The sequence below is a fragment of the Globicephala melas genome, chromosome 9 (genome assembly GCF_963455315.2).
Source record: "Globicephala melas chromosome 9, mGloMel1.2, whole genome shotgun sequence".
Lineage (NCBI taxonomy): Eukaryota > Metazoa > Chordata > Mammalia > Artiodactyla > Delphinidae > Globicephala > Globicephala melas.
The window spans coordinates 17243158-17264824 of record NC_083322.1 but is presented as its reverse complement, the minus strand read 5'-3'; the positions used below and the strand labels follow the sequence as shown (position 1 = coordinate 17264824).

The 21667-nt window shown below is 36.7% G+C and overlaps 1 protein-coding gene across 2 annotated transcripts in view; it reads left to right on the top strand.

The window, feature by feature from the left end:
- NUP205 (nucleoporin 205) overlaps positions 1–21667 on the top strand; it is an 81236-nt gene that overhangs the window by 53202 nt on the left and 6367 nt on the right. The window contains exons 31-38 of one of the 2 annotated variants that reach the window (XM_030853921.2): positions 2508–2656; positions 3589–3780; positions 4675–4796; positions 6289–6427; positions 8458–8584; positions 13619–13695; positions 15706–15834; positions 16056–16182. In XM_030853921.2, coding sequence (XP_030709781.2) covers positions 2508–2656; positions 3589–3780; positions 4675–4796; positions 6289–6427; positions 8458–8584; positions 13619–13695; positions 15706–15834; positions 16056–16182 — 1062 coding nt within the window. The remainder of the gene's footprint in view (positions 1–2507; positions 2657–3588; positions 3781–4674; positions 4797–6288; positions 6428–8457; positions 8585–13618; positions 13696–15705; positions 15835–16055; positions 16183–21667) is intronic. The other variant, XR_004038896.2, reaches the window with a different exon arrangement.

The following is a 21667-nucleotide window of genomic DNA, read 5'->3' as shown; positions in this document are numbered from 1 at the left end:
GTGGTTGATTATTTTTAGTTGTTCCAGGAAGCAGGAAACATTAATTGGGTTCTTGCTTTCATAAAATCTTTTATCCTAGTAAAAATGGCAATATATGTGTTTATAAAACAATAAGCCTTAAATTGGATGATATAGACCAGATGCCAGCAAGCTTTTTCTGTACAGGGCCAGATAATAACTAATTCAGACTTTGCAAGCCATATGTTCTCTGTTGCAACTACTCAACTCTGCCATTATTGTGCAAAAGAAGCCAGAGATGTATGCTATGTTGCATTAAAATTTTATTTACAAAAACAAGTGGGAGATCACATTTTTCCCACGAGCCTTAGTTTGCCAACCCCAAGTATAAATTACAAGTTTTATAAGAGTTAAGAAGAGAAAGGAAATTAAGAGTTTTGCTGGACTCTTCTGGTGGGGTTGCATTTACATAAGAATGTTTGAACTAAGGAATTCATGGCTAAAAAATGTTAAACCTATAAAGTAGTGGCTTTCAGACTTTTGTCCAAAGCCTTTATTCAGATAATTTTGTGGCAATCCTATGCGTAAAACAGAAGAGGAGATGCCATAGCTCCTCAGGCTGGGTTCCTGAAAACCCACCCACCATAGTACCCCACCCTGAGAGCATCTGGTGGCATCCCTGGAGCAAAGTTTCTAAACTTGCCTTTAAGCTGTCAATCAATCAGTAATTAATATTTGAGCTTCTACTATGTGCTAGACACTGTGCTAAATTCTGGAGAAACAGTGGCAGACAAGACAGAATCCCATTGTTAATAAGCTTACATTCGATGTGAGGAGACAGAGATACAAGCATGGAAACTAAAAACTAACATAATTTGAGTAAATCTGATAAATAAGTACTGTGGAGAAAATGAAATAGTACTGTGATATATTGTGTGTGGGGTGGGAGGAGGAGGGAAGCTGGATGTAGTTGAGGAAGTGATATTTGATAGAGGCTGAAATGATGAAGAGGAGGCAGTCATGCTAAGATCTGGGGAAGAATATAAAGAACAGCTAGTGCAAAGATCCTGAGACTGAAGGAAGTGCTGAATTTGAGGGCTAGTGTGGCGGCAGCGTTGGGGTGGAGGTGGAGAGTGGAGGGAGGTGAAATAGAAGTACATGGGACCAGGTGACCAAAGGAAGTGACACGGTTGAGAAAATAATCTCATACCCTGCTTTGACACTATTGGAAATTAACTGTGACTAAAATAAAATCAGAGTAGTGGTAAAGATATTTTAGGGAAAAAATAAACAAACAAAATTAAAAAAAAAGACCTCAGGTTTGACTGCTGCAAACTTTATAGTGGAATATAGTCCACCTTGTGTGTACTTTTTTTTTGTGGTACGCGGGCCTCTCACTGTTGTGGCCTCTCCTGTTGCGGAGCACAGGCTCTGGACGCACAGGCTCAGTGGCCATGGCTCATGGGCCTAGCCACTCCGCGGCATGTGGGAACTTCCCGGACCGGGGCACGAACCCGTGTCTCCTGGATCGGCAGGCGGACTCTCAACCACTGCACCACCAGGGAAGCCCTTGTGTGTTATTTTTATTTTTCATGGTTAAACCTGCTTTGTTTTGCCCTCCATTCTGATCACCCTGTCTTGAGAATCTTTCCACAGTTTAAAAACTGCTACTGTTGGCATATATACACTACCAAATGTAAAATAGTTAGCTAGTGGGAAGCAGCTGCATAGCACAGGGAGATCAGCTTGATGCTTTGTGACCACCTAGAGGGGTGGGATAGGGAGGGTGGGAGGGAGACGCAAGAGGGAGGGGATATGGGGATATATGTATACGTATAGCTGATTCACTTTGTTATACGGCAGCAACTAACGCACCAGTGTAAAGCAATTATACTCCAATAAAGATGTTAAAAAAAAAAACTGCTACCATGTGCTAGTTGGGGAAAAGTCATAAGATTAGTTTCAAATACAGATTATTGCTTTATGTAGTGTATTTATGAAACTTTTCTAAAAGGTTTACAGGAATCTATGTAAAGCATATGATCCTATCTTTAATTATTAGTGTTCCTTGAATTAAATTAAATTTAATTAATTTAAATTATCTTCATAATGAGTATACCTTTTCTTTTTAATAAATATTTCAGTTAAAAATATAAAAGAATAAAATATCTGTTTTTTGGAAGCAGATCTTTGTCTACTTTGTACCTGCTCCTTTGTAGCCAAATTCTCATAGATCTCAATAAAAGATAAAACCAGATTGATTAGTGGAATAAATACAGGAATGTTTCTCCTGGGGTTTCATAGTTCATTTTGATTTCTTTAAGGATAGTTTATCCTTTTCCTAATACCATTGTTCTCAGAGTACATGCATGGAATAGTGCATTGTGTTCTTAAAGTTTACCTGCCTAGACTCATTGGTTGATGGGTCTTTGTGTGCAGGCAGTAATGGAAGGATTTTTCTGTTGTTGTCATGTATGAGGTGTAATTACTCAGTTACCAAACTGCTTTTTGCTGGAGTGTTTTATATGTCTTCTATTGTAACCCTTTAGCCAAGAAAACCATGTGGGAAAGGCTGACCGCCCCTGAAGATGTGTTTAGTAAATTACAGCGAGAAAACATAGCAATCATTGAGAGCTATGGTGCTGCCCTCATGGAAGTGGTCTGTCGAGATGCTTGTGATGGTCATGAGATTGGAAGGGTACAGTAACTCCTGCTGAGTATTATAATTGGATAGATATTTTGACTTATTAAGGCATAAACTGGATCAGCTTTTCAAATGTATGTTACATATTGGGAATTATTTTCTGTAATGTATTTTAGTGAATTTTCTTATTTACTATAATTTTGAATTTCTGTTTTGTTCATTCATATGTTTTGTTTACTTACGTTCAGAATCCTTTATTTGTTCAGACTGTACCCTCAGAATAATCTTTTTGCTAATTTTGAGATTTGCCTTACACTGGTAGAAATTAACCAGCAGAGATGCTGGTTAATCAAGATCTTGGCATAAGAGAATGCTGGATACGTAGCTTTTATACTGAGTGTATCTTTCTCTGCTTTTTCAATGAGTATTTGCATTTATATGTCTTTAAAATATTATGTCATACTGGTGATAATACAGTGAGAAGATAATTCCCTGCTGGTGGAAAATTACATAGCATTTGAATCATGTAGTACGCTCTCAATTATGTTAAAAAATATTTGGGAAGACATAGAACAAAGTAATCTTTGTTTCTCAGATAATGTATTTTCTGTATAAGTTTTCTGTTTTCTACAAGGAGTATGTGAAACTTTACAATTAGGGGGGGAAAAAACTATTTTTAAGAATCCCTTTCCTCCAGCAAGTAATGTTTAGATTTTGCTAAAATATATTTAATGCCATTATTTTAATGTGTTAGGTTTTGTTTCAGAAATATAACTTTACCCTGAAATTTTTTCTTTTATTAATAAATCAAGATTCTGGATACATACATACATTTTTCTCAAAAAAAAAAAGAGAGAGAGAATTGTATTGTAGGCAACCATTCTCCTTGTAAGAAAACTTTTAAACATTTCCAGATAAAGGGAGTTACTGTTGTTGATTTTGGTAGCCATCTCCACATTTTGGATTTTGATGTGTTCTTCCGTCAGATGCTGGCACTGGCTCTACTTGATCGGATTGTCTCCGTAGATAAGCAGCAGCAGTGGCTTCTGTATCTTTCTAACAGTGGCTATTTGAAGGTGCTTGTGGACAGCTTGGTAGAAGATGACCGTACTTTGCAGAGCTTACTCACTCCACAGCCTCCCCTTTTAAAAGCCCTTTATACATACGAATCCAAAATGGTAAGGCTTTATATTCACTTGAAGTTAGATCAACAGGTCACTTCCTCTTGAGGTTAAGGATATATTAAAGAAAATTAACGTGGCCTACATTTTGCATGTTTCTATCATACAAACTGTAATCATTTCTAAGGAGTTTTAAATTTGGGCACATGTGCTAGAACTGTATCTTCTGAGCATGCCAAAGTTGAGTTGAAATGATCCTGAGAGGGTTAGTTGGGTACTGAGACTGCTGCTTACTCACTTCGATTGCTGGTGGTGGCAAAGCCACATGACACCCAGTGGTCTATGAGGAGAAGAGTGAGCAAAAATGTCCTTCCGCAACGAAAATCAGACTGTTAGTTGCCTGTTGAAATTCCAATGTAGATGTGCTGGTTCTACTTTAAACACAGGATTTTTCAGTACAGTGTATATAATTCATTTCCTTTCCTCCAAATCTGTTTTAATTTCTGTTTCCTCCTGCTTAAAAATACCACAAATGTCACAATAAGAGAAGCACTAAAGTCTTAGATTCTTCATTAATTCTGTTTTCCTTCCTTCATTCATTTATTCAACAAGTATTTATTAAATATCTGTTACATGCCAGGTATGGCACTAGGTAGTAGAGATACAGCTGTGAGCAAAACAATCTTCCCTGCCCTCCATAAGCCCACATGATGATTTAGTTGAATGCTTAATCCTTGCAAGGCGTATGTAGCACTTCAGATACGCTGTGCCATTTACTCCTCATAAAAATCCTATGGTTAAGGTGGTATAATATGCCCCTTCCTAGCTAGCTCAGAATTTCTCTTCACCAGTGATTACAGATCAGAAATGTGCTATGAGAAAGTCTCATTTTAATGTGAGACGCTTGGCTCTGATCTCTGTACTGATGATTTTTGTTTCATAACTTCTTAGGCATTTCTCACAAGAGTGGCCAAGATACAACAGGGCGCTTTAGAGCTGCTGAGGTCTGGGGTGATTGTGAGGCTGGCACAATGCCAAGTCTATGACATGCGCCCAGAAATGGACCCACAGGGGTAAGCATCCATATCAATTTATTTATTTTTTAATGGTTTTTATTTAAAATTTAATTTTATTCATTTTTTTATACAGCAGGTTCTTATTAGTCATCTGTTTTATACATGTCAATCCCAATTGCCCAATTCATCACACCACCATCCCCACCCCCTGCCGCTTTTTTTAAAGTTACCAGTAAAGGATTATTAAGGGAAAAAAAAAATTTCAAACATAATTTTGCCGTTTATAATTCTGTTGGAGCAGTACTCTCATCTTGATGGTTTTGTTTGGTCATATACCCCTGCCATTAACTAATAAATGAAAGTTGCTAATAAGGGTAAAAGTGGGTAGGTACCTAGTGCTTTCCATTTTAGAGCAGTAACGTAAGAGGGAAATGGGAGAGCATTTTGTTAGACGTTTTTCTTCCCAACTTTATTGTTCTGTTTAGTAGAAGTACATGTTTTCAGTTATACTGGTCTTTTAAAGTATTGTAATGAAATTATAATTTGTTGTGGATTTTCTTTTCTTGATGACTTGAATAGTATTTTATATTTTTCTCATTTTAACATTTTACCAACTGCTTGCTAATTTGAAAGCTTCAAGTGAAATTATTTTAAGTTTCAAACTTTCTAGCAGATTTCTCAGTTGAGTTTGAATATGAATTTTTTCTTTTTTGTCTACATGGCTGCAGCATTGTTAGGGCCTATAGCATACCCTCCTACTGTTAAATAACAATTTAGGTCAGTTTGAGTAATTTTCCTCAAAAGATCCATTGCCAAATTGTATGTTTGAGTTTTTCAGGCTTAACTATAGAAATATTTTACTTCTAGAAAAGAAAATTTTTTTAGTATAACTTTCTAAGGTTTTAACACAAGAGTCACCTTAGGTGAAGAGGATTGAGTAAATTGTATTCCTCAGTTCATGGCACATTATTATTGCCTGTCTTTGGAAAGCCTTTCTGTTATTTCTTTTTATTTCCATATTCTGCTTTCATTCTCTTCTCTTCAACAGGCAACCATTTTTTTTGTTCAAAAATTTAAATAGAAATATTTACAATAAATAATAGTTTATTAATAGTGTTCTGAGACCTCATCTTAAAGGTTAAGTGATTTTACAATCTCATTTTAATTTTTAAAATCTTGTTTTATTTTATATAATGGACAATGTAGATTCATTTTTGGCTTTGTGTGTACAAGAGGGAAATTTGGGGAGAGTAACTTTTGTTTCTGTCTGTTTCTCACACATAGTCTCTGTGGCCCAAGGGAATATTTAGAGTAGAATAAGTATGTTTGGGGAATTTTAGCACTGTCTTTTCAAATTTATGCAATTATTCTTTACGAAGATTTTTAAAAATTCAGATTTTTTCACTAACTGTACCTCTGGGATACAGAGTCCTCATTAGTAGCTTCACATCTTAATTAGCCACCTGTGATTGTTTGCCGTGGAGATGGTCGGGGACTGTTTTAACTGTTGGACTGCTGCTCTCTCTTTGTTCACTGGATGCAAATCAAGCATGTTTGGCCTGAGAGATGCCCCAGTGTTCATCCCTACTCCAGTGGACCGGTACCGCCAGATTCTGCTTCCAGCTCTCCGCTTGTGCCAGGTCATCCTCACGTCTAGTATGGCCCAGCACTTGCAGGCAGCAGGGCAGGTAAGAGGATCCTTAGTGTAGAAATCATCAAGTGCAAAATCTTTATTTTACAAATGCAGAAGCCCTAGGCATAGAACGCTTAACGTGAATTTACCTTAACCGTTCTGTTTGTGGCAGAGCTGGGTATTGAACATAGACCCCTTGCACTTTGCTCTGAACTTTATCGGTCTGTTTTTGTACTCTTGTTTGAATGAAACACCACAGCTAATTAATAGAATAGTGAGATAGAAGGCAAGAGATCTAAATTTGTTGTTCTGCAAAAGGAAGCAGTTATTGTGATAGAAATAAGCTGGCTTCTAAAATGTAATTTAACCAGGTATTTATTAGAGAATGCTGTTCCTTTATTAGACCTTGCAGAAGATACAAAAGATAAATGATGATGCCACATTTAGTTGTGATGTTGAAAGAATGAGTAATTTAAATAAGTGAGTTTCTAATAAAATATTTTTCCTTCAAACACCATAAATTAGTTTTATTTTCATTGCTTTTCAGTGAAATCTTCAAAAATATGTTTGTTTCTTAGACTAATAATGCAATATGCAATTTAACCTTTTACTGATTAATTAGGCTTATCACTAAGAATCTGCAGTTTTTTATTGTGTTGCTCTATTATTATCATACCCTCAGGAATTAGGACACATCCTAATAATTTCTGGTGATTTTATCTGCTTTCCCTGCCATCAGTCTTCAGGCATACTTTCCCAAGATAGAATGCTGCTGTTTCTAGTGTGCTACCTGATTTTATATTGCGTTAGTCTAAGTGACATTCTACCCCTTTCATATGCAGCCTTTGAGTCAGTTCTTTAACACTCAAAAACTTTGTCTTCTACTTTCTCGAGATTAAGGTTTTTTAGAAGAAGTGGGACGTTGTGATACAAGGCCAGTCTTATACTGAGCATAGTGGAATTACCTGAGTAGGTTCTTTAAAAAATACAGATTACTGAGTTTCATGTCCAACGATGATGGACTCTGAGGCCAGGAATTTGTATTAAAAAATAAAAGTGGCACAGTTCCTGAGAGATTCAAATGTTCAGCCAGTTGTGGTGTAGTCCCTGCCTTCAGGGAATCTATAATCTAGTTAAGAAGATGTTTGAATGTGAAAATGAGTAGAGTCTTCTATGATGGTACACTGTAAAATGCTAAGCTGAAAGGGCACAGTTTAGAGGTCAAGATTTGTATCTCATTTATTTTCATCATATCAAAAGGAGAGTTAGACAAAAGCTTTTATGTGATTGTCCCCATGTCACACTAGTCAGACTTTCACAGAGCAAACTTGAATTCAGTAAGTCATTTTTTAAAAATAAATTTATTTATTTATTTATTTTTGGCTGCATTGGGTCTTCGTTGCTGTGCGCAGGCTTTCTCTAGTTGCGGCGAGCAGGGGCTACTCTTCATTGTTGCGGTGTGTGGGCTTCTCATTGCAGTGGCTTCTCGTTGCAGAGAACGGGCTCTAGGCGCATGGGCTTCAGCAGTTGTGGCACGTGGGCTCAGTATTTGTGGCTCGTGGGCCCTAGAGCGCAGGCTTAGTAGTTGTGGTGCACGGGCTTAGTCGCTCTGCGGCATGTGGGATCTTCCCGGACCAGGGCTCGAACTCGTGTCCCCTGCATTGGCAGGCGGATTCTTAACTACTGAGTCACCAGGGAAGTCCCAGTAAGTCATTTTTGAACACACTCACACACATTAATTCATGTTCTAGTTCCATTTAGACAAAAATTTTAAAAAATAGGGGTCAAATAATAGTTTTCATACAGTAGTTCCAAGTTATATTATACTCTTCTATAGTAGCTTCTAAGTGTATTAATCTCTAAACTTTGAAATAATCCTTATCTTTAGCTTTCTTATAAAATTTAGTTAGATGTTTGCTTCTTGAAAATAAACTACGTAAATGCAAAAGACAACTGCTTATCTAATATTCTTCATTACATTAAATTACTTGCTTCAATGTTATTAAACAGATGGATATAAATTTATAATACAATTTTCTACTCTTCCACCTGTTTTTCCATTTCCCCTCCTTTTCTTCGTCTTAGGTGTTGCAGTTTCTCATTTCTCATTCTGATACCATACAAGCAATCCTGCGCTGTCAGGATGTTAGTGCTGGGTCTTTGCAGGAATTGGCTCTGCTGACAGGAATTATAAGTAAAGCAGCACTTCCTGGTGAGTTGATTATGTTGAATGGATTTTTACCAGTGCTTTACAGACTGACATACACTTAATAGAATGAGGTTATTGTTACTTTGCAGCTATATATTACTTATTTGAGATTGGAACTAACAGAGTTAACTGCCTTTTTTAAAAAAAAATTATTTAGTTATTTATTTCATTTTTGGCTGCGTCGGGTCTTATCGAGGCACACGGGGTCTTTGTTGCGGTACGTGGGATCCTCTGCTGCGGCATGTGGGCTTAGTTGCCCCGCGGCATGTGGGATCTTAGTTCCCTGACCAGGGACTGAAGCTGTGTCCCTTGCATCAGAAGGTGGATTTTTAACCACTGGACCACCAGGGAAGTCCCCTTAACTGCCTTTATTTGAAGTAATATGTTTATAAAAGTGATATATGGTCAGTATAAAAAATTCAAAAAGTTCAAGAAAATAATTAACACTCAAATCCCACTATCTAGAAATTGTCAAATGTTAACATAGATAAGTAGCTTTTCAAACATTGCTCTATGTATATGTATGTATTGGTGGGGGGGAGGGGCGGTGGAGAGAAACAGACATACAGAGGTACTTTTCGAGAATGGGATACCTTTTACATTCAGTTTTAGAAAACAACTATTTAATTTTACGTGAACTTTACAGATGAAAAACTAATTGAAGAGAAACTGAAGACATTGATGAATTCCAGACAAATGTTTCTTTACTACAAGTGTACAAGAGATATTAGTTCTTAAAATATCACTATGATTAAGAAGAAAAAAAGATTATGATAAACTACTAAGATATTTTGGTCATTAAAAACATTTTTTTTACTACATATTTTACTACATGTTTTTTTACTACAAATTTTAGACAGGGGGCTTCCCTGGTGGCGCAGTGGTTGAGAGTCCGCCTGCCAATGCAGGGGACATGGGTTCGTGCCCCGGTCCGGGAGGATCCCACATGCCACGGAGCGGCTGGGCCCGTGAGCCATGGCCGCTGAGCCTGCGCGTCCGGAGCCTGTGCTCCGCAACGGGAGAGGCCACAACAGTGAGAGGCCCACGTATGGCCAAAAAAAAAAAAAAAAAATTTAGACAGAATCAACTAACTCCTGATGTGAAAGATGAAGTAATGAGTTATTTTACACTTCTTTTTCCACCCTCATGTTGTTTGCTTGTATTATATTTACAAGTAAATATCATTTATATTCAGTCTTGTAACCATAATAACTTCAGTTATTTAGTTTTACTTGTATATTTACATGGATTCACAGAAAAACACCAATTCTTTTTTTTCCTCCTATAGCTTCACCATTTCTGAGTTCTTTCTTTTGATTTATTTCTTGGTGTTTTTAATTTGTATTGAGGTCCCCTCCCCTAAGAAAAAGTATATAATCTTCCCTGAACTCTCTAATGTTTACAGACATCTAAAGGTTGCCTTTATTCTTGAATGAAAGCATGGCCTACTATTAATAATAATGTCATATTTTTTTTACAAATGAGGAAACTGAGGCACAGAGAGGTTAACTTGTCCAAAGTCACACAAATAATACTGTAGGGTTTTTCATGCACTGTGGCTTCTGAGTCTGCGTGCTTAACTACTAGCCTATACTACCTCCATCTTTATATTGCTGTGGAGAAGTCTGAGGCCAACTTCTGATTCTGCCCCAACACCCACAATATTTTTTCCTCTCTGGGCATGCCTCAGTACCTGAGCCCTTTGTGTTGGGAGAAGGAGAGAGTTTGGAAGGGCAGAGTGCAGTGCATATTAAGGTACTTAGAGACTGTGCTCATTCTTCGGAGATCCCAGGGTCAACTCCACCCAGCCTTGGAGTGTCTTAGTCCTGTGTGCTTATTATGTTCATTTCCCCACTTCATTCCAGTGTCCTGAGATGATACCAAGACAGGCCACCCTTGCCTTTACTAAGGTCCCATAGTGCTATGTAGTGGTTCTTCTCCAAATGGTTTTTACCTTGGTTTCTCCTAATTGCTAGTTCTCCTAATTACTTAATTTACTTAATCACCCGAATGTGCTGCTTCGCAAATTGTGGGGTCTCCATGAGAATTTGCAAGAGTTTGTTGGCTTATCTTCTTTTCTCTGTATTGCTTCTGAGGGGTGGGATGAGGGTCATGAGTTGAATTATGCTACTTACTCCCCTGGAATTTTCTTCACCTCCCCTTTTTTTTTTCCCTTAAGCACCACCATGCTTTAGTATTTATGGCGTAAGTTGGCCCCTTTCCCTTTTTGGTGAATTTCATTTATTTGTAGTTGATTATAGAAGGGACATTCTATGATACTACTTCATTCTGCCATCTTAATCCAGAAGTCCTGAGTTAGTACAGAGAGAATTTACCTTTTATCATATCCTCTGGCAAGGTGATTTTATTGATGAATTTTCCTTTCGTTCCTTTTTCTTTGTTTTTGTTTTTGTGGTACGCGGGCCTCTCACTGTTGTGGCCTCTCCCGTTGCGGAGCACAGGCTCCAGACGCGCAGGCTCAGCAGCCATGGCTCACGGGCCCAGCCGCTCTGCAGCATGTGGGATCTTCCCGGACCGGGGCACGAACCCATGTCCCCTGCATCGGCAGGCGGACTCTCAACCACTGTGCCACCAGGGAAGTCCCCTTTCGTTACTTTTTAAAAATACTTGAAATATTCTGTATTTTACTAATAGCAGCATTTAACCCTGTCACTGTATTAAAATTATCTTCAGAAAGGCACAGTTTATTTTAACATGCTCATGGTATATTCAAACAAAATAAAAGAATAAAGCACTCTGACCAGCAATTCCTGCTTCCTAAAAGGAACCAATTATCAATTTATACTTTGTTTTTCTAGCAGTTTCTCTGCTCGTGGTGTAAAAATTTTTTCCTCCCTACACAAATGAAATACCATACACACTGCTCTGTAATTTTTTCCCCACATTATGTTTTGGGGATTTTTTCTCATCGGCATGTATAGTTCCTACCTGACTCTTTAATTGGTGGAATAGTTTTCCAGTTGTGAGGTGGTTACCCAGACCCCTGTGACACGTTGACTGTTTCCGATCTTTTTAAAAATGTCAAACAGTATGGCATTTAATAACTGTGTGTGTGTGTATACATATACATATACATTTTTGTATATTTGAGCTGGTAGGCTTGGTAAGTTCCTGGCAGTGCTTTGTCAGATATAAATATACTTTTATATATATATACACACATACATATATACCATTACATACGTGTGTGTATATATATACACACACACACACTTTAAAATAATTTTAAAAGATAATGCAAAATACCCTCCTAATTTTTTAAAATAACTTTAAAAAATAATTTATACTCCTCTTAACCCTACTCTGCCCAGTTCAGCCCTTGATTACTTATGGTTTTGTATTATCCTGTAATTTTACTATATGGTTTTGTCTTAAATGCTTAGCCCAGTACCAGATATGTTGTACCTCCTCAACTACTTATCATCAGGTTAATTTTTTATCTGTGACCCACAGATATTCTGTAAAGTGTTTTGGAGTTGAGGATGATATATATGGTCCACAGCACTCAGGTGGCATGTAGCAGAAAGGTCTTAAGAATCTGAGAATTGGACTTCCCTGGTGGTACAGTGGTTAAGACTGTGCTTTCACTGCAGGGGACACGGGTTCGATCCTCGATTGGGGAAGCTCCGCATGCCACTCGGTGCTGCCAAAAGAAAAAAGAATCTGAGAATTGCTAGTTTTTTAAAATAGAGGCAGCAGTTGATGTGCAGGAGGAATGAAAGAACTGGGGAACAGCAACACAGGTTGCAGAGATCAGAAAGGTTAAGGACAAACAGGAAAAAGCCAAAGTTCCACGGTAGTGTTAAGTGCAAACTCCAGCTTTCAAGGGGTTAAGATGGAAAAGGAGGGCATGAGAATCACAAGCAACAAATGGAGAAAAAAATATTTCAAGAATTTGATATTAATCAGGGTTTTACTTGGTTTTGTTTTGTTTTGGAGTACAAGGGAGACCTGAACACATTTTTAGATAGTGCAGAAAAATCCTCTGCGGTAGGGTAAATTTTAGAAAGTAATTAAATAAAGTGATTCTGGGAACCTACTCCCCGTGGAGGTGGAGGTGGGAAAGGGAAAGGAGCTAGTGGAGCAGTGAGGCGCAGGTGAGGTAACAAGCCAGCATGTGCCAAGTGATATGAGTATTTTCTGTAGGTTTGTGTAGAGGTTGATGGGCTGAGAAATCTAAAAGGAGGAAGGCTTGTCATTATAAGGAGCAAAAGGATAAGGTTCCAGGTTATGTGCTATGGAGTGTATGCTTGGAAGTAAGAAATGGATTAAAGGGATTGTGAAAACACATGGATAGTTAGGGTGGCTGGGACAGGATCAGCTGGGTTCTCCTCATGGCTACAGTCATAGAACAAAGAAATAAACCAGTGGAGAGAATGACCCATGGGTTTGCTTGGAGGGCTCAATAGAAATAAAGGGAGTCCATGGTACTATAAAAGGTTGATCAGCTTTAGGGATTTCGTAATGGGTCCAAACTGAGAAATTGAATGGCAACTTTTTTGTGTATGTGTAAACTGTACTTTACCTAAGGGAAAAGAAAAAAAATCAAATGGTACAATACATAGACGAGATAAAAGAAAAAAAATGCATTTCATTTTTAGTGTTTTATATTCTGAACTGTTACATGAGAAAGTAATTTACTGCTGAGTTTAGAAAATTTTAACTTTTATGTTTATAAATAAAAAGTCGATTTTTCTCAAAAACTTTCAAGTGCCTTTTTGAATTACTGATTCAGTCTAGATTTAGCTTGCATATGACTGAATGTGTGATGTGGTACACTTAACATATTGTGTGGTGGTACACAATCTTTGTAAAGTCGTATTTCTCAAACCTCCTTCATGGCAGAGTCTGTGTCTATTTATGCATATATATATAAAAATATATATTTATACATATATAAATATATATATGTATACATATATAAATATAAAATAGTAAAACTACCATTCCTGGTTTTTTAATGTTTTTAATTTTTTGATTATAACACTACATTTAAAAGCATTCCAAATTTTATAGGTATACTAAGTGAACTTGATGTTGATGTTAATGAAGGATCTCTAATGGAGCTACAGGGACATATTGGAAGATTCCAGGTAACTGATTCTTTCTTATTTCTTTTTTATTTTTTAAATTAAAAAAAATTTTTTTACTTCTTTAAAGAGCAGCTATAAGACTTGTAACAAAATACAACAGTCCTCTCACTGATCCTCCCCATTCTGCTCCCTGAATTTGGGTAAACCCAGCAATGGTTTTAATTGATTCTTTCATATCTCTAAATAATATGCTTATGTTACTACTACTTGATTTTCCAATTTTAAGAGTCATCTGTTGACCTTCCATCGAGAAGGATGAGAATTTAGATCTCTTTACTCCTGTTCTTCTGTCATACAATATGTACCTCTCTTGTAACGTGTCCCCACCCCCAACTCTAATCATAATTTCGATTAGATTAATATTTAGTGTTATATTATTATTACTATGAAATGTCATTTATGAATAAGCCATGGATGGACCATATTTTACTTTTCTATACAACATTGTTTTTCCTAGAGTAAGTAATTGTTTCTTTTTTTTATTTGCTTGGTTTTATGTACTTATTTCTAATTTATTCCCGAACTCTCCTCCAGTTATGTAATCTCTTTTCAATATGTTCAAACAGAGTAGATAGCTTATCAATTAGATATTTTATCGCAGTCTTTCTGGGAGCCTCCTGGCCTGCTTTGATTTGAGCACCTTCACTTTTTTTTGGCTGCAGAAGAATTATATTTATATTCCATTATTTTTGATACAGTAATTTTCTTAAACAGTCCTCTTTTCATGAGCTGTTTTTCAAGTTTCCAAAAGAAAAATGCTGCCATCAGCATAATTGTTATCAATGGGTGCATGGGTATACAAGTAGTACATTTTGAGTCATTGTCAAATAGCACTCCAGAAAGGCTTGTACTCTCTCTAACCAAGCCAAAATACTCTGTTTTGTTTTGTTTTTTTAAGCCTTCTAACTTTTTTCATTGGTGGGGAGAAAAAAATATTTTTGATGAATCTTTCATAAGGTAGCCTCTGGAAATGTGATAGTGCATCTGTTTTTGTCTGTAAGAATAGCAAACAGCCAGTTTTAAGATTTAAAAAGAGTATTTTGACAAATTAAATTTACATTATAATCTCCTTAGTATGTTTTGCCTTATCCGTACTTATTATTTAAACTAACATCAGTTTAAGTTAGATATTATATAATATATATGGATGTATATATGTAGGGGTGAATGTGTGTATGTGTAATACCAGTGTTTTAAACGTGTTTTTATTGTGCACTTACTATGTGCAAAACACTGTACTAAGCACTTTAAATACAATTCAATGTCTCAGGTAATCCTAACAATAATCTTATAAGGTAGGAATTGCTATTATCACTCTAGAAATATGAACACAGAGGCTTGAGGAAGTTAAGTAACTTGTCCCAGGACATATAGCAAAAAGTCATGTACCTGTAATTGGAACCCACATCTCTGATTCTGGACATACTGCCAATTTTGCAAAGCTTGTCCTTTCCCACTGAGAACCTTAGGAACAATTATATTCTCAGGTGAAAATTACCAACATTTCAAACTAATGAGCTTTGCGATTTATCTGCCAAGGTTTCTTCTGTGTTCCCAACTCCTTTTTGAAGTCCCCAGAAGCAGCCACAGGAGTTAGAGCCTTTAAATTTGAGCCTTAGTAGACAAAATTATCACGAATCTGCTTCTGTTTGCCATCTCATTTTGTTTCTCATTGTTTATTGATTAGTATTTATTTAATGGGAATCTACTAAGGAATTATTTGGTGTGATACAAAAAATCTTTGGCAAGCACTTAGATTTTAGTCGGGGTTAACTGCTAGAAGAATTAATATTCTTTTAATGAGTTGTCTGCCAAGTAAATACATTTGCAGAAAGGTAAATTTTAATATTGCTAACTTTAGTTGAGTCAGTTGGAAGTAAGAAATTAGATGCTTTAAAGAGTGATTTTATTCCCCACTGAGTTTTTCTTTTTTTTCTCCCTCAAGAAAGGTCACTAACTTTAAACATATACAACTAGATATGAACAAGGAAGTATCTTTTCTTTCCTTAGCGCCAGTGCTTAGGACTACTAAGTCGCTTTGGTGGCTCCGACAGACTGCGTCAGTTTAAATTTCAAGATGATAATGTGGAGGGGGATAGAGTGAGCAAGAAAGATGAGATCGAACTGGCTATGCAGCAGGTAAGAGGAGTGAGAGTTGTGTAGCTATTCTTTAAGCTTTTTATGTTTTTGGAGGTATTTGAGAAAAATAATAGATGTGGGTAATTTTACAAATTGATTTGTAACTTTGTTGTAGTTTTACAAACTGATCTATAACTTTGTTCTCCTTCAAATCTGGATTTCCATGATATGAGGCATTAGGGGAGCTAATATTTTTGTTACTGCTTGTTCTTCCTTTGTAGATTTGTGCCAATGTCATGGAATATTGCCAGTCACTCATGTTACAGAGTTCCCCTACCTTTCAGCATGCTGTGTGTCTCTTCACCCCTAGCCTGTCAGAAACCATTAATAGAGATGGGCCCCGGCAAGGTGAGCTAGCTAGTTCTTTCTTTCTGTATTTGAGGAATTAAGTTGCCAGGATTATGACAAGCTCTAGTTGGCCCCAGTATGATGCAATTTTTTTTTTTTTAACCACGAGTAATGAATGGGAAATTTTTAAAACGACTTCTTTAAGAAGGAGTGATGAGGAGGTACTCTTGTCAGACCTGTGGATACAGCTGGAGAACTGGAAAGAATAGAGAAATTTAAGATTTTCTGAGGATGAATCTGGAAGAGCCGTGTGGGGAGAGTATAGTTTTATGTAGCGTGTGAGACCCAAAAGGCTCTAGGATTGGAGAGTAAACTAGCCAGGTGAAAAGTATGAAAATAGTTTGTATGTTAAATCATGTTAAGCTGAATTTAGTGTCTCAGTTAGGTTTTGTATTTAGCTCCAAATTTCTGTAACATAGCAAAGTAAAATTTCGATAGTTAGTAAACTGATGTAGCCTATGATTCCCTAGTGACCCAGTAGGGAAGATTAGGAATATGAGGCCGGATTATGGATTGGTTAAAGCTTTTGTCCCATGGGACATTCAAAAGCCAAAGCCCGTTTGGATCTTGGTGGTTGTATTGTGATGGACTGGTGATGATCTCAAGAAACCTTTTGTTTGAGATTTCTGTGAATCATTTTGTCACATTTTCATCGTCTTCAGGATCTTATTTTCTCTGAAAATTGCTTAATCACGTAAAGTATCTATTTAATAGAATAATATTATGAAAAAATATGTTATGCCAAGAACTCTTGTTTGTCTAACTCCATTATAAAATGTCCTAGCAAGTGGGATTAAGAAATATTTTTTTATTGAGATTTTTTATTTACATACAACAAAATATACCCATCTTAGGTGTACAGTTTGAGTGCTTTTTGTAATTTTATGCAGTGTGTAACCACTACCACAACCAAAATATAGAATAATTCCCTCATCCTTAAAAGTTTCTTCTTGTCCCTTTGCATGTGATTGTTTCCTTTGACCCCTGGTCAAGGTCTCTATTATTTTGCCTTTTCCAGAATTTTATATAAATGGAATCATACAATATGTAGTGTTTTTTGTGTTTCGACTTCTTTCATTTAGCTCAGTGTTTTTGAAATCCATCCATGTGTGTATTACTATTTTGTTCCTTTTTATTTCTGGCTGGTATTCCATATTAAAAATATACCATAATATATCTCTTCACTAGTTGATAGACATTTGGGTTATTTCCAGATTTTTAGCTATTGTGAATAATGCCACTATGAATATTTGGATATAAATCTTTATGTGGACATAATGTTTTCATATCTTTTGATTAGATGCCTAAGAATGCAATTGCTGGCTTCTGTGGTATGTTTGACTAAATAAGATACTGCCATTCTGTTTTACAAAGTACAGTCATTTTGCATTCCTACCAGCCATGTATAAGAGTTCTAGCTGATCCACATGCTTGCCAATGCTTGGGTTGTCAGCCATTCTAGTGGTTGTGTTGTGATATCTCACTGTGATTTTAATTTGCATTTCCTTGATGACTAGTGATGAGCCTGTGTCCAGTTTTAGTACTATTTGTTGAAAACATTATCTTTTTCTGTTTGGATTACTTTGGTACCTTTTCTCAAAAATCAATTGACCACATAAATTTGGGTTTATTTTTGGACTCTCGATTCTGTTCCATTAATCTGTATGTCTGTTCTTTCTCTTAATACCACACTGTCTTTATATACTTTATACACACTGTCTTTATATACTTATTCTTCAATAGCTTTATATCAACAGTAAGTCTTGAAATCAGGTGGTTTAAATCCTCTATCTTTGTTCTTCTTTTTCAAAATATCTTATGCTTATGGTTTACATGGTTTATTTCTTTCTGTCTATTTATTTTCATCCTATCCATGTTTTTCTGTTTAAAGTGCATCTCTTGTACACAGCAGAGAGTTGAGTCTTTTTTTCTTTAATCCATTTTGACTATCTCTGCTTTTAGTGGTGTGTTTAGTCCTTTAATATTTAATATAATTATTGATATGATTGGACTTGGATCTATCATTTAATTGTTTTCTACTTATTAATTGCTTTCTACCTCCTTTCTCTGTTTTTTTGTTTTTCCTTACCTGCTTTAAAAAAAAGTTTCTTTTATAGAATTTGATTTTAATTTGACCATTGGGTTTTTACCTACACTTCTTTGTATTTTTTTTTTTTAGGAATTGCCATCGTTTTTCACAGCCTATTTATTGTTAATATAGTACCACTTCATTCAAAATTTACAACTCTTACAACTGTATAGGCCCACATTCCCCCCTTCTTTTATGTTATAATTGTTACATGTATTACATCTACATACGCTGTAAATTCCCTTAGACAATAATTTTTATTTCAAACAATTTAATGCTTTATAAGTAAAGAACAAAAGGGTAAAAAAGAAAAAAAGTCTTTTGCATTTATTTAGATATTAAACACATTTGATGCTCCTTATTCTTTCTCAATGATCAGAGTTTCCACGTGGTGTCATTTCCCTTCAGGCCGAAAAATTTCTTACATAAGTATGGGTCCGTTAGTGATGAATTCTCTTAACTTTCTTTTATTGAAAATGTCTTGATTTTGCCTTCATTCTTGCAGGATAATTCTGCTGGATATAGAATTCTGAGCTGGTAGTTTTGTGCTTTCTGTACTTTAAAGATATGGTTTCACTTTCTTTTGTCTTCCATGATTTATAATGAGAAGTCAGTCATTGATGGGAATGTTGTTCCTCTATATGTAAAGTGTTGTTTTTCTGTTGCTGCACTTGAGATGTGCTCTTCCTTTTTAAACAGTTTGACTGTTAACGTGCCTTGGTGTGGGCATCTTTGTTTTTATTCCGTTTAGTGTTGTTGAGAATTTTTTATCTATACATTTCTTTGTTTTATCAATTTTGGGGAAATTTTGACTCTTTTTTTCTTCAAATATTTTCAGCCCCATTCTCTTCAAACATATATTAGATGGTCTGATACTATGGTTTTTTTTTGTAATGCTCTTTATTTGTAAGAAATAGGATGAGAACATTTGCTATACTTTTTTTTGCAGTACGCGGGCCTCCCACTGTTGTAGCCTCTCCCGTTGTGGAGCACAGGCTCCGTATGCGCAGGCTCAGCGGCCATGGCTCACGGGCCCAGCCGCTCCGCGGCATGTGGGATCTTCCCAGACCGGGGCACGAACCCGTGTCCCCTGCATCGGCAGGCAGACTCTCAACCACTGCGCCACCAGGGAAGCCCCTGCTATACTTTTTTATTATTTGATTTACTATCTCATGTAAAGTTGCGTTACAGTTTATGTATGTTAGCATGATTTCAAGGCCCTGAAGGTAAATGTAATGGGCAGATCATTTATTTTTTGCAACTATTCCTCCTTGTAATTTTTTGTTTATATCTTGGTATCATGAATATGTAAATTTTACGTTAGCAACTATATTTACAGATAATGGAAGACTGGAATTTTTTTCTTCCAGTTTTATTGAGATATAATTGACATACAGCACTGTATAAGTTTAAGGTGTACAGCATAATGATCTGACTTACATGCATCATGAAATGGTTATCACAATAAGTTTAGTGAACATCCATCATCTCATATAGACACAAAATAAAAGGGGAAAAATTTTTTTCCTTGTGATGAGGGCCCTTAGGATTTACTCTCCTAACAACTTTTATGCATGACATAGAGCAGTGTGAATTATATTTATTGCATGGTACATTACATCCCTAGTGCTTATTTATCTTAAAACTGGAAGTTTGTGCTTTTTGACCACTTCAGTTGCTTTATCTTCAGGTTCACTTATTCTTTCCTCAATAAGCTCTATTTGGCAAAATATATCCAGTGAATATTTTTATTTCAGAAATTGTATTTTTCAGTTTTAGAATTTTTGTTTGATTCTCTTATCTCATTTTTATTTTCTCTACTGAGATTAACTATGTTTTCATTGTTTGTTTTCCCTCAGTTATAATAGCTACTTTAAAATGCTCATTCATTAGTTACCAACATCTGGTTTATCAGGGATTAGACTTGCTTGGTTTTCTTGTCTCTTGAGAATGTGTTCCATTTTCTTAGTTGTTTATATGTTGGGTATTTAAAATTGTATACTGAACATTACAAAGGTTTGAAGGTTCTAGATTCCATTATTTTTTCCCTGTATGGTGTTTTTCTTTTGTTTTGGCTTAATTACCTTGGCTGTTTTGACCTGTGAACACTGCTTCTTGGGTGACAGGTGCTGCGTCAGTTTATGTCTTTTGCCTTTAGCTGAGATGTTTTGAGTGTGTTACGTGCATGGTTCAGGGGTCAGTTAGTGATGTGGGTAGCTATAGGGATCCCCTCTCTACTCTCCTGGGATTCCCCTAAAACTTTCTTCACTGGTCATGGTTTCCAGGCTTCTCAGCTGCTGTTTTTTTGGTTTGTCAGGCGTTAATGACTATGCTTTTTCCATCAGCACTCCTGCTTCTGCATTGTGTTGCTTGTGCTACTGCTGGGTGTACTTAGCCCCAGGCCGAAGGCCATGAGCTGCGAGCTTAGAGTTGTACCGGTTCCATCTGCCCTCTTCCCAGTGCGCCTGCACTCCCTACCAGCATCTGTCTGCTTCTGTTTACTTTGGTAACTTTAGGTAGTTATTTTTTGTGTTATGTCTAGGTTTTTTATTTTCTGCCATGAGCGGGGAGTGGGCTGTTGTCTACTATGGTCTTAGTTTGACATATTTGGAAACAGAAGTTCTTAAAACCTAGTAAGATACCTTTACTTAAAAATACCTGTCATTCAGTGATTCATTTGGAGTAGCCTTGGGTGAGAGTATGTCTTAAATAAATTGAGGAAGTAACTATAAAGATTTATAGTAATATTTTATGGTGTAAAGTGCTTAAATCATTCAAACTGGATATATAAAACAATTTCTTTGACTTAGTTAAGCAAATTAATTCTACATAGTTCTAGCTTTCTCCTATATTCAAAAAGTTTGCTGCCAGGAAGATCACTAGACTACAAAGGTGCAGCCTCACCGGCATGTGGGAAAAGTGCTAGTTCAGGTGGCTCAGCAGATAGGAAAAAGGAGGTCTTCTTCACTTGGAGGGGCATGGGATGACTGGGAATCCTACTCAGAGCCCCCTTTTCATTCAGAAGAGTGGTTTTCCTACCACACAGCAGTGACATTTAACCTGCTGTGTCCCCTTTCTGTCTGGGAGTTTGTAAATGAGCATGAATCTGTTTACTAATCCCTGTAGGTCTATAGCTTGATGCAGACCTCTAACTGCCTCAAGAGGGCAATCCTTTTCTTCCCCTTTGAATCTAACTTTTTTTTTTTTTTTTTTTTTGTGGTACGCGGGCCTCTCACTGCTGTGGCCTCTCCCGCTGCGGAGCACAGGCTCCAGATGCGCAGGCTCAGCGGCCATGGCTCTCTTGCCCAGCCGCTCTGCGGCATGTAGGATCCTCCCGGACCGGGGCATGAACCCGTGTCCCCTGCATCGGCAGGCGGACTCTCAACCACTTGCACC